We start from the raw sequence: 13,258 nt of genomic DNA, 5'->3' as shown, positions 1-13,258 counted from the left end.
GTACCCAGCCTTCTTGGAGTCCCTGGGTGGGGCACTGGAGGGTGTTATCCTGCTCGGAGACTTCAATGCTCACGTGGGCAACAACAGTGAGACCTGGAAAGACGTGACTGGGAGGAACGGCCTCCCAGATCTGAACCTGAGCGGTGTTTTGTTATTGGACTTCTGTGCAAATCACAGTTTGGCCATAACGAACACCATGTTCAAACATAAGAGTGTTCATAAGTGCACGTGGCACCAGGACACTCTAGGCCTCAGGTCGATGATCGATTTTTTAGTCACCAGACCTGAGGCCATATGTTTTGGACACTCGGGTAAAGAGAGGGGCTGAGCTGTCAACTGATCACCACCTGGTGGTGAGTTGGATCAGGTGGCGAAGGAGGACGCTGGACAGACCTGGCACACCCAAACGTACAGTGAGGGTGTGCTGGGAACGTCTAGCAGAGGCCCCGGTCCGCGAGATCTTCAACGCACACCTCCGGCAGAGCTTCAACAGCGTTCCGAGGGAGACTGGGGACATTGAGTCCAAATGGACCATGTTCAGCACCTCCATTGCCAAAGCCGCTGCACAGAGCTGCGGACGCAAGGTAATTGGTGCCTGTCATGGTGGTAACCCCCGAACCAAATGGTGCACACCTGAGGTGAGGGGAGCCACCAAGCTGAAGAAGGAGTCCTATCGGGCTTGGTTAGCCTGTGGGACTCTGGAGGCAGCTGACAGGTACCGACAGGCCAAGCGGAATGCAGCTCGGCCAGTGGCTGAAGCAAAAACTCAGGTGTGGGAGGAGTTTGGCGAGGCCATGGAAAAAGACTTTCGGACTGCCTCGAAGAGATTCTGGCAGACCATCAGGCGACTCAGGAGGGGAAAGCGGTGCTCTACCTGCACTCTGTATAGTGCGGGTGGAGTGCTGCTGACTTTGACTGAGAAAATCGTCAGGCAGTGGAAGGAATACTTCGAGGACCTCCTCAATCCCACTGGCACATCTTCCGTGGCGGAAGCAGAGTCTGGGGACGAAGGGGGATGACCCGCCAATCTCTGGGGGTGAGGTCACTGAGGCAGTTAAACAACTCCTTGGTGGCAGAGCCCCTGGGGTGGACAAGGTCCACCACGAGTTCCTTAAGGCTCTGGATGTTGTAGGACTGTCTTGGTTGACATGTCTCTGCAATGTTGCGTGGAGATCAGGGGCAGTACCCCAGGACTGGCAGACCGGGGTGGTGGTCCCCATCTTTAACAAAGGGGACCGGAGGGTGTGTTCCAACTACAGGGGACAGCCTCCCTGGGAAAGTCTATGCCAGGGTGCTGGAGAGGAGAGTTCGTCCGTTAGTCGATTCTCAGATACAGGAGGAACAATGCGGTTTTCATCCTGGTCGTGGAACACTGGACCAACTCTTTATCCTCTCAAGGATACTCGAGGGTGCATGGGAGTTTGCCCAACCAGTCTACATGTGTTTTGTGGACTTGGAGAAGGCATTCAACCGTGTCCCTCGGGGGGTCCTGTGGGGGGTGCTCCAGGAGTATGGGGTGTCTGGCCCATTGCTACGAGCCATTCAGTCCTTATACGACCGTTGCAAGAGCTTGGTCCGCGTAGCCAGCAATAAGTCGGACTCGTCCCTGGTGAGTGATGGGCTCCGCCAGGGCTGCCCTTTGTCACCGATTCTGTTCATAATTTTTATTGACAGAATTTCTAGGCATAGCCAAGTGGCGGAAGGCTTTCATTTCGGTGGTCTCAGGATCTCATCTCTGCTTTTTGCAGATGATGTGGTCCTGTTGGCTTCATCAGGTGATGGCCTCCAGCTTGCCTTGGAACGGTTCGCAGCCGAGTGTGAAGTGGTGGGAATGAGAATCAGCACCTCCAAATCTGAGGCCATGGTCCTCAGCCGGAAAAGGGTGGAGTGCCCACTCCGGGTCAGGGACGAGACCCTGCCCCAAGTGGTGGAGTTTAAGTATCTTGGGGTCTTGTTCACGAGTGGTGGGAGAAGGGAGCGGGAGATTGACAGATGGATTGGTGCTGCAGCTGCAGTGATGTGGACGCTGTACCAGTCTGTTGTGGTGAAGAGAGAGCTGAGTGTAAAAGCGAAGCTCTCAATTTACTGGTCGATCTACTTCCCTACCCTCACCTATGGTCACGAGCTGTGGGTAGTGACCGAAAGAACAAGATCGCGGATACAAGCAGCGGAAATGAGCTTCCTCCGAAGGGTGGCTGGCCTCTCCCTTAGAGATAGGGTGAGAAGTTCAGCCATACAGGAGGGGCTCAGAGTAGTGCCGCTGCTCCTCCACATCGAAAGGAGCCATTTGAGGTCCCACCAGGAGGAGGCCCCAGGGCAGACCCAGGACATGCTGGAGAGATTATATCTCTCGGCTGGCCTGGGAACACCTTGGTGCTCCCCCAGATAAGCTGGAGGAGGTGGCTGGGGAGAGGGAGGTCTGGGCTTCTCTGCTTGGGCTGCTGCCCCCGCGACCCGGCCCCGGATAAGCGGAAGAAAATGGATGGATAGATGGATGGTGTTTAAAGTCATAGTTTTTAGATCATATGTAGCACTATTATGATCCAGTACAGAATATGACATCACTAGGTTGGTTGGTTGCTGCTATATTAGTTTATATCAGCAAACTAGTGGAACTCAGTGGAAAACAGCTAAAACAAAAAAACGCAGTCTAAAGGGGTCACTTTTGTCCTGCCCCTGGTGTGATGATCTGAGCAAGTGTTTCCTGTTTTGGCGTATTTTTCCATGTTGGCTCTGGTTCTCCAGTATCCACTCATGGGGCGGAGCCTTGTTTCTACACCCTTACCATCCACCTGTGATCCATCAGCAACAATTAGCAGGTCAGCATTTAGGACCAGCTCACCTTTCCACTCATTCCCAGTTCGTCTGCTACTCCTGTGGTGGTAACCCGACTCCCATGTTCCTGCATGTTCTTTGCTTCATCGTATACTTACTTTTGTTTCCCTTTGTGTCCAGTTTGTTCCTCCATTCCCGGATCAATTTTCAACTCACTTGCAGCTTATCCTGCCAGACATCTGCCGCAACTGACCTGCTCAGGCTGTACGCTTTGGCTGTGGCTTCCTCACCTGACTGCCCTCCTGCCCACCGCTCTGCTCAGGATCTCTGCAATCCCAACGTTGGATATACTGCCTCTCTGTCGGACACTAACTTGGTCACCCTCCTCAAGCACCAATCATCCTGAACTCCGCCTCTCCGCAGGGTGGGCTCGCTCACGTGGGACTTAGAGAAAACCATTCACCAAACCCTTCAGAATGAACCAGATCCTAATAGTCCTGCTACGTTTTCATGGCCGCCTACTCAGCTGTGATATAATGGGCTCACACTACCAGTTTCACCTGTCATCCTCGACCAAGTAGAATTACTTTGTTCATTAAACGTTATTTCTGGTGGAGACTCTTGCAAAAATAAATCTCTATCACGCAAGTTAAACTTCATTGGGCCGTTTAAAACTGAATCAGTCATCAGTCCCTCTGTGGTGAAACTCAAGTTGCCTCATTTACACTCATCCACCCTATGTTCCATGTTTCTCAGGTCAAGGCTATTCATTCCAGTCCGTTGTTTCTTTTCTCTGTGTTGGCCATAAGTGTTTAAAGTTATTATTGTCCTATAGTTCTTGGACCGATGAACCACTGGTGCACCTGATTCAAACAGGCTTATTTTTGAAATCCAGCTTCACAGACAGTCTTAAATTTATAGGCTCTGTGGTGTGAATGAGACCAAACACATGTAGTATTTCATGCTCACTTTAAATAACATGCCCTGAATGGGAAATTTTGGCCAGGCTGAACACAACCTTGAGCTAAAAATGCTGCAGTTAAGAAGCATAGGGCAAAGAAGTCCATTTAAAGTTTAAAATAATGCACACATTTTTTAAAGACAATTAGGCAAATGTAATGGATAATATAAGACTGGCCAGAGCTTTGAAACTACAGTAGATGTGAAGAACACCGTTCAACTCATTATGTGTGTTCTGATAGGACACCTCAGGTCCTGATGGTCTACTTGGACACTTTCAACACTGGTGCCATTTTTGTCAGAAAGGACCATAAAGGAGGGTTTGCTTGAGACTGTGGCTACATGTCAGTGAAACATTGTTGACCAACGAATATGTTGATTCCTCTGTCAGATCCACCCTTTTCTCTTCATGTGATTCAAAATGCTTAAAAACTCAGAAGTTGCTCAGTTTGAGACTTCATAACAAGACTTAACTTATTAATGAGTTGTATCATAATCTAGCCAGATTTCAACTTCAGCTCCAACTCACCTTGAGAAACAGTTGGCGTTGCTCAGCACTGAGTCCAAGGCCACCAGAGTCCCACCACACACGTGACTTCCATTCTTCTGCAGGCTCGCCATCCACGGCCACGAGCCGGCTGTCCCAATTGAGGTTCCTCCCAAAATGCCAGAATTCTTCGGAGCTTGTCCACAGAACACCGCTGAGGAGAAAAACCAGAGGCAGACACAAAGAAATCATTTCAGGTCAGCAAGTTTAGACTTTATGAAAGCACACAAGTTCATCCTAGGATGGTTTTAGAGCTAAAGAAGCTACTTGGGTGTGAGGTGAAACACCTTTAAAAAACAAACCATTTTTATTTAATGTTATAAAAATAGCATTTATTACTTGAGAAAATGTGATTTTTGCCTGTGTATGCTATCAGTTAAAGTTCTTAGAAAAAATAAATCCCAGTAGTTGGAGACTGACGGTGTTGGAGAGTAACGGAATACATGTTATGTATTTAAAATGCAAAATATGAGCAACTGTATTCCGTTACAGTTGCTTTGTTACTCCGTTACTTTGTTGAAATAAATGGATTACAGGGCGGTCTTCTCCTGTTTCATATGTTAGGCTATGCACTCTTTATTTTCAGTAATTCCACGCCAGTGGAAAGCCAAACAAAACATATTAAGAGGCTCTAATGCCTGTGTCTCAATCTCGCGGCCCATGTCACCTCTACTTTACCTTTACTTTTAAGTATTATTCAAAAAATGATTTAATATGAAGGCAATAGGCAGAGTGTTACAGGCATAGCCCTAAAGAATGTAGCCTCATGGGCAGTGTAGTCCGTGCTGCAGGGAGAATGGACTGCTATACCCTTTATGTGTCTGTGAGTGAGGGAGGGAGGGAGAAAAAGGAGAGTGGAAAAGTACGAGGTGTCACCAAGCAGAAACGGGAGCTGGAAGCATGTAAATATAATAATAACCACTGCAGCCAAGAAGAGTGCCTGACGAGCCCAGTTGTAAGTAAGCTATTAAGACTCGGCTGTACACTGTTTTCGTCTTTTCCTCTGAAACAATAAGTTCTGTTGGAGCAGCCTTTCAACGCCTCTCTCTGTCTCTCGCTAGCAAAGTTGACCCAGACAACAAAGTAAAGCTAGTTTTCAGCTACGAGCCCGACACAAACCCGACGTATTAGCCAGAGGTCCCTTTACTACGGTTCGGAGCCGCGGACCTGTTTTATATACGCGCGGAATAGTTTTCTATACGAGATCGCTGCAAAAAGTGCAGCCTTACCTAATGTCCACCTACTGTTACTCATTTATATTAAGATTTAAACATCTAGTTGGTATTGGTATAACGAGTAGCCTTCAGTAATAGTAATAAATCACACAGCAATAGTTCATTCATGTAGTTGTAAAAAGCATGATAATATATTAAGTAATCCAAAGTATTCAGAATACTTTACTCTCATTAAGTAACGTAACGGAATACGTTACAAAATACATTTTAGGGCATGTAATCTGTAATCTGTAGTGGAAACATTTTAAAAGTAACCTTCCCAACACTGGAGACTGATTCTATAATGAGCTACAAAGAGAAGTGCTTGGGTGATGTCACAGTGCGTGACTCAGAAGCTGTGAATGATATCAGAGGTCCGGACAAGGCTGTGACTTAGGGAAGCCGCCTTCTGATCATTGAACAAAGTAACCCTCTGGTTGGCAAGTACTGAACTCTCCTGAGCTATCAAGAAAGCTAAGCTTTAAGGACAGATGCAAAAAGAAGGGCTTCTCCATTGTGAAAGATCCTTCACCTTCCTCTCTTTGACTGTTTAATCTGTGGTCATCTGGTAGGAGATATCACTTCATTAAATCTAGAACATCCAGAATGTGGTAGACGTGGGACAAAGTCAAAATAAATCCAGTGATCCCAGGGACTCAGCACATATTGCTGTAGATTTCAGTAATAATAGGCCATAAAATCTGACCCAGTGCCTAAGGAAACACCGGTCTTAACGACTGTCAGCCTGTGGCACTGACGTCTGTCATAATGAAGTGCTTCGAATGGCTTGTCCTGGGTCACATCAGAGCAAAGATTCGTGTTCTTTGCCAGCCACCTTATCTCACCTGGAACAAAAGGGCAGCTATGCCAGGATTCTGCTTATTGACTTCAGCCTTCAACCTTTAACACAGTCATCCTACTGTAACTGATGGTGAAGCTCTCTCTCTGCTAGGACTAAGCTCTTCACTCTGTAACTGAATTTTGGACTTCTTATCTGAAAGACAACCGACACTATCATGTATGATCAAACTCCATCAAACAGCCCACTTCTCTTTACTCTGCTACATGACTGAATTGCAGAATTCAACACAAAGCAGCTCATCAGGTTTGCTGATGATACAACCTCAGTGGGGTTCATTAACAAACAGAGTTGAAACATCTTACAGAGCAGAAGTGCAACCGTTAGTGAGCTGGTGTAGAGGCTGCTAGCTACTAGGTTAGCATAAACAGGAGGAAAGAGTTGATTGTGAGCTTGAACAAAGGCTGATATCCCACATCGGAGGGTCAGCAGCATGAAATTCCCAGGTATCTACATCAACGAAGGGCTTTCCTGGACTTTGAAACCCACACACCTGGCCGAGAAGGGGCTCAGCACAGCAAGCACTTCCTTAGGAGGTTGAAGTATGTGAGGAACTCTTCCTCATCCTCGCCGCCTTAGGAGGAATCACTTCCTTAGTAGGCTTTTACCGAAGCACTATTCAGAGCATCCTGACAAGCTGCATCGCACCATGGTATGGTGATGTAACTGACAACAAGACTGCAACGCAGCGTGATGGCTGAGAGGATCGTCTCAGATGCAAAAAGAAGGGCTTCTCCACTGTGAAGGCCCCCTCGCTTCCTTCGTTCATCTGGTTCTTAGAATCGAAAAGACCTTAGGACTGTGCCTTCTCTTTGTGTTTTGTGGTTTTCATTTATTACATTGCCTGTGAAAAATTTAATTTCATTCCAGTGTCTTATAATATGACTGTTATATGACAAAGTAAACTTGAAAATTGAAGTAAACACAACTCGGTATCAGCTGGTTGTAATCAAATAAAATAGTGATCAGTACATTTCTGATTTTAGGGGTGGCGGTTGTTGTAGGATTTGTGCTTTTTAATAATAATGGATTGCATTTATATAGCGCTTTTCTAGGCACCCAAAGCGCTTTACAATTCCACTATTCATTCACGCTCACATTTACACACTGGTGGAGGCAGCTACAGTTGTAGCCACAGCTGCCCTGGGGCAGACTGACAGAAGCGAGGCTGCCATATCGCGCCATCGGCCCCTCTGGCCAACACCAGTAGGCGGTAAGGTAAAGTGTCTTGCCCAAGGACACAACGACCAGGAAAGAGAGAGCAGGGGGATCGAACTGGCAACCTTCTGGTTACAGATGAGCTTCCCAATCCCCTGAGCCACGGCTGTATTGGTATCTGTGGTGGTAGTTACAGAGATGATGGTTTTAGGGTTTGTGCTTGACATACGTTTGCTGGTGGTGGTTGAAGGGGTGGTGGTTGGCACTGGCGGCAGTCCTGTGCAGGAGACACTGAGGTCACTGTTGGTCCCAGTGGACGTGAACGTCATGAAGCCCGGCTGGTTGGAGGAGATCTGGCTGTTGATCCAGGTCTGGTACTGGGATACTCTGGTGTAGACTCCTGGAAAATTAGGCAAGGCGCAACCTTTCCCAAAACTGACGATTCCCGCCTGAATCCAGCGACCGCTCTGCTTGCTCACCATTGGACCTCCTGAATCCCCCTTTGAGAGCAGAAACATTTACTGTTAGCTGAGGAGAAGAAACTGTAGAAGGTGAAAATGTGCCAAACACAGGTAACAACAATCACCTGACAGGAGTCCTTTCCTCCTGCACTTAACCCGGCACAGACCATGTTGTCAGTGATTGTTCCCACTCCATAGTTACAGTTACACTGCCTGTTTCCCACAACAGGAATCTGCACCTCCATCAGGTTTTGTGGAGAAGGAAGGGGCACTGAAGGGACCCCAACAAAGTTAGTTTAATGAGACGTGATTGATTAAATGCACTCAAAGGATGGCTCTACCAAACTTAAAAACAAAGTGCAGTCGTGTGCAAACAAAGATGGGGGAGACATGTTTATCTGCTGTGGGTTCTCCTGTGCTGTTCCACTGGCTGACAGTTGGTGGCAGCAAAACACAAAGAAATGTGAAAATGTGTCAACAAAGGCTAACATGCAAACAGTATTAAAAAGTGTCACAGACCCAGGGTTCTTTACCGTAAAGGTTTATTATTAAAGTTTTTGTGGTTTACTGTATTTCTGTTTGTTAATCGTTTGGAGTGTTTCTCTTTGTGTGTTGTGTGTAAATCTGATTCATTGTTAGCTACATCCTGGTGTATTTTGGTAATGGTTTTTCTCTGAGACAGAAGTTTTACTTCCTTTGAATCATTTTCTTGATTACTTTCAGCTTTCCTCACAGGTGTTTCCTCTCCCCCTGTTTTCTTGTGTGTATTTGTAGCCTCAGATCTCCCTTTGCCATTTGTTGCATCATCACTCATGGTTGCATGTTTCCTTGTTCCACATATTATTATCATACTGTATATGATAATAATATATATAACTTTTGCATTTGTTAAATTTTAATACTCTGTGTTTCTTTCTTTTTTTGATGCGTCTCCACAGACCTTGACCTTACATAAGAATTTTATTGCTCGATTTATTTCTAAAATGGTACATTATAGTCATCATTACTCTAAAAAACAATCAGGTGTCTTCATGACCCACCTCCACTTCCTATACTGCCCCAGCCGGTGACCCAGCTGTTAACACCGCTGTAGAAGGTGCTGTCTGAAGCTGCCAGGCAGACGGGAGAAATGTAGCTGTTGAAAGTCACCGGTGAGGAGAGCTGCAGGAGGCAGATGTCGTTGTCGTTGGTACCAGAGTTGTAGTTTGGATGGTTGATGATCTGTGTTACTGTCAGAGACACTGCATTGGGATTAGATCCCTGTAGACTCTGAAGACCCAGATTCACAGTCAGACCGATTGGAGTACTGCTGAGATCATCAGGAGAGACACAAACAGTGCACAGTTATTACAATTGTTATAGACGAGAAAACATATATAAAGTTTGACTTCCCGCCCTGTTAAATATTTATCCTGTTACCCCCCTGAGCCCCCAGATTAGGACCCTCCATAATCTCTTTAAATCTTGTTTAGTGTGCAGCTTCAGCCTCATTACTCACGTTTGAAAGCAGTGAGCAGCAGTCAGCACCCACTGACTGTTAATGAGGGATCCTCCACAGAAGTGGGACCCAGATCTTTGCAGACTGACCTGCCAGGGCCAGCTGCCAACAGGGGCCACCTGTCCTCCTACAATCCTGGTGTTCAGAGCCGCCTGACCACAAACTGAAGACAGACATTAAAACACAGAGTGAGCATTACTGTATGAGCTGTAAACTCTCAGCATTACAAACTGCTGAGTGAGGACACAGTGATCCTGGGAGTCTACAGTTCACTCACAAACTAATATTCATATGAAACTAAAGATTTATTACACATAACAGTAAATCATTACACAAAGAAACTTTATCTTACCATCCAGCTGTGACTCAGACTCTGAAACACAGAAAACAAACAATTTTAAAGCAAATAATCTCCATTCATCCTTCTGTGATTAGTTCACTGTCGTTAATAATAGTGGGAAAGTCTGGTTTGCTAGAAGCAAGAGTGTTAAAAATTAACCCAAGACTTGCAGTTCCTCTAACATCCACCAGAGTGTGCAATAGTGAGTCATTAGAACCAAACTGACCACCATTAATGTTGCAATTGTTGTGTACATTTTTTATATACATACATTTTATATACATAAAAGGGTTGGGTTTTTTTGCCTCCAGGGGGCGCTAGAGGAATACAGGTTTTTGTGTTCGTTCTATTTTTCATCCCTGGTTGTTTATGTGTGTTCATCTCTTAATGTTGTTTTAGCTGTCACATCAGACTGTTTTACCACCTTTCCAGAAAATCATTAATATATTGCATTTCTCTTAAGAGTGTGTGTGTGTGTGTGTGTGTGTGTGTGTGTGTGTGTGTGTGTGTGTGTGTGTGTGTGTGTCTGTCTGTCTGTCTGTCTGTCTGTCTGTCTGTCTGTCTGTGAGGAGGAGGGGTTTACTGTGTGGCTCAGCAAAATGAAAACACTGATGAGCTCTTGATGATGGTCTCTCAGACAGAAACCACACAGAGAAATACTGGACACACACTGTGTGTTGTACGACTAATGCTACTCCTTCATGTTTGACCCCAACACGGTCCTCGCCCTCCATAGTTACTCCATCGTTCATTAGAAAATGGTTTTCTAAGATATTTACTGAGACAGCCTGTTCTGCTTCTGGAGATTCACCTTCCTCATCAATGTTTTGCAATCATAGCGAGATGTGGAGCCATCTCAGGACGCGACCAACTTCCTGTTCAAAGAGTTCAAAACTCTTTTCAAAACATCTCCTCAGCCTTAATTAATCTCACAAATAGATAATCAGTAACAATCAGCCACAAGAACCTTTACTCCACCACTTCACTAAAAAATGTCAGATTTATGCTAACAGCTCTACAAACCCCTCAGCTGTGTTTACACAGCACTGCAGCATGTCGTTCCATTGTTGTGCTCTCTCACCTTTAGTCTGTTTGTCCTCTGTCATTCTGCTTTTTTTTCTCCTACCTCGCCCTGCCAAACCGCCGCGGTAGGTGACTGCCACACCCTGACCCTGGTTCTCCTGGAGGTTTTGTCCTCTTAGTTTTTAACTTTAGCAGCGTTTTAAAGACCCTACAGTGATCGTTATGGTCTTTACTTTGCAGTTTAAAGTGCCGTAGGGTGACTGTTGTTATTGGGTGTATCAATACACCAAATCAATTTCTAAATGTGAGTTTAATCTCTTCAACACTTCAATCTGTTAAAATCTTACTACAAATTTATACCTAATAGAGTGACTTCTTCCATTCATGTGTAATAAAAGCATCTTAAGATGACGTCAAGGTGTGAAACTGACAAATTTACTTCCTTCAGTCTGTCTCATGTCTTTGCCTGCAGTTCACATTGAATCTAGTTTATTATTATTGTATCATCTCCAGAAGCATGAAGTTTAATTTGTGAGAGTATCTTCCAAACCACAAAGCCGAGAGTACTTTCAAGGAAAAATCTTTACTCCAATAATAGGAAAAGACGTCATGTCACCGCAAGCTCGCTTCTAATTCCATTATCACATCCCAAAACACCCAGTATGTACATGTGCTGTAATCAAATCATTAATTTGAATAATAAGCTGTACACATCAGAATCTCATGTTAGAGGTGATTTATATCCTCAGGCTGTACAGCGATGATGCAGCACAAAGGCATCACAGTTCACTAGAACCACAACTAAATGTGAAAAAATGTTTTATTTCACAGAACGAACAATAAAACTGAAAAATCTTTGAGTCCAAATACTTGGTTGACATCTACAGATGACTCTGAGCGAAGTGTTTGTGCTGGAATACCTGTTCTGAACTTCTTAAATATTACCGCTGATTAATATCACCCATATCATTGGAATTTTAAAAACTATCTGTGATATGAAACAAAAAAAACATAAATAAAGGTTAAAAAGTGAATCAAAGTTAAAATAAAATAAAGCAGCTCTAATAACTGTGATACAGACGCTGACTGATGGAGAGCAGTTCAGCCTCTCAGCTGCTTCCAAACCAAACGGATCGTCACATTAATCTGTGTTTTAGCTTTCATAACCAAGATAAAGATGAAGCTAAAATAAACCACCAGTCCTCCTTTTCCTGCCGTGTTATTTCCTGCAGTCTCACTTTAAAGTGAAGCGATGTGCTCCTGAGTGTTTTCACCCTCTGAGTCGTACCTGATGCAGGTGTGTGCAGAGAGCTCTTACCTTGGGTCAGGAGCATCAGCCCAGCAGCCAAACACATCACTTTGTAGAAAGCCATCGCTGTAAAATCCATACCTCCAGACCTGCTGAGGTATAAATAACCTTCCTCTCTCCTCCTCCTCTCTGTCTGCATTAAACACACCTCTCTCTGACACGCCCAACACTTCCCTCCAGCTCACCTGGCCACCCTCACATCAGACACGCTGTATTAAACAGGAATTTCAGCTTTCAGGCATCAATCTTGAACTTGTTTATTAATGATTTACTTTTTTTTAGATTAATTATCCATTTCACATGAGGAAACCAATGTCCTGCTATAGACTGATGTATTTTTCCTTTACCTGAGGACCTGTTCTCAGATATCATTCATTTGCAGTTTCATCAGAGAAAAATATCCCCTCAGCAGGATTTCATTTACAAAAGTCTGCAGGCAAAGTAGGTCCAATTATAGGAAATCTTGCTTTTAAAAATAGCCTGCACTGAAGGCGCCTTTAGTCAACATCACGAACGTCACAAAAGATTATTTTACTACATGACATATAATCTCTTTCATTGGCTGCTCTTTACCTCATCGGAAATTGTCTTAGTGGAAAGTTGGCTACCAAGAACCAATCTTAAAAGGAAACAAGGAGTAAAGGCTGCGGTATGCCAAACACAATAAGTGGCAACAGATCTGATAGATTGATGAATCATCCTCAGTATGTACAGAGGTCAGGAGAAAGGTACAACAGTGAGTGTTTAAATCCAGAATTCAAAATCCTGCTCCTCACATACAAGGTCTTAAATAATCAGGCCCCATCTTATCTTAATGACCTTGTAGTACCATATCACCCTATTAGAGCACTTCGCTCTCACACTGCAGGCTTACTTGTTGTTCCTAGAGTATTTAAAAGTAGAATGGGAGGCAGAGCCTTCAGTTTTCAGGCCCCTCTTCTGTGGAACCAGCTTCCAGTTTGGATTCAGGAGACAGACACTATCTCTACTATTAAGATTACCCACATAGCAAGGAGGTCTGGCCCGGATCTGGTATCAAGCCCGCACTGCTGGCTGACTTCTGGCATGATAAGATGTATGTCATCCAGATGTGGGCCAGGTCTGGCAATGATGA

The 13,258-nt window shown here is 44.9% G+C and overlaps 1 protein-coding gene across 1 annotated transcript in view; it reads right to left on the bottom strand.

Annotated features, from left to right (window-relative positions):
- Positions 1–12,208, bottom strand: part of LOC134626805 (transmembrane protease serine 9-like) — an 88,166-nt gene extending 75,958 nt beyond the window's left edge. The window contains 6 exon segments of the mRNA XM_063472727.1: positions 7,815–8,013; positions 8,100–8,245; positions 9,015–9,283; positions 9,473–9,635; positions 9,825–9,845; positions 12,154–12,208. Of these exon segments, the coding sequence (XP_063328797.1) occupies positions 7,815–8,013; positions 8,100–8,245; positions 9,015–9,283; positions 9,473–9,635; positions 9,825–9,845; positions 12,154–12,208 (853 nt within the window).
- Positions 12,209–13,258: the final 1,050 nt, after the last annotated feature.

The sequence above is a fragment of the Pelmatolapia mariae genome, linkage group LG4 (assembly GCF_036321145.2).
Source record: "Pelmatolapia mariae isolate MD_Pm_ZW linkage group LG4, Pm_UMD_F_2, whole genome shotgun sequence".
NCBI classification, from domain to species: Eukaryota; Metazoa; Chordata; class Actinopteri; order Cichliformes; family Cichlidae; genus Pelmatolapia; species Pelmatolapia mariae.
Note: the sequence above shows the minus strand (reverse complement) of the source record. Positions and strands in the feature narration are given on the sequence as shown.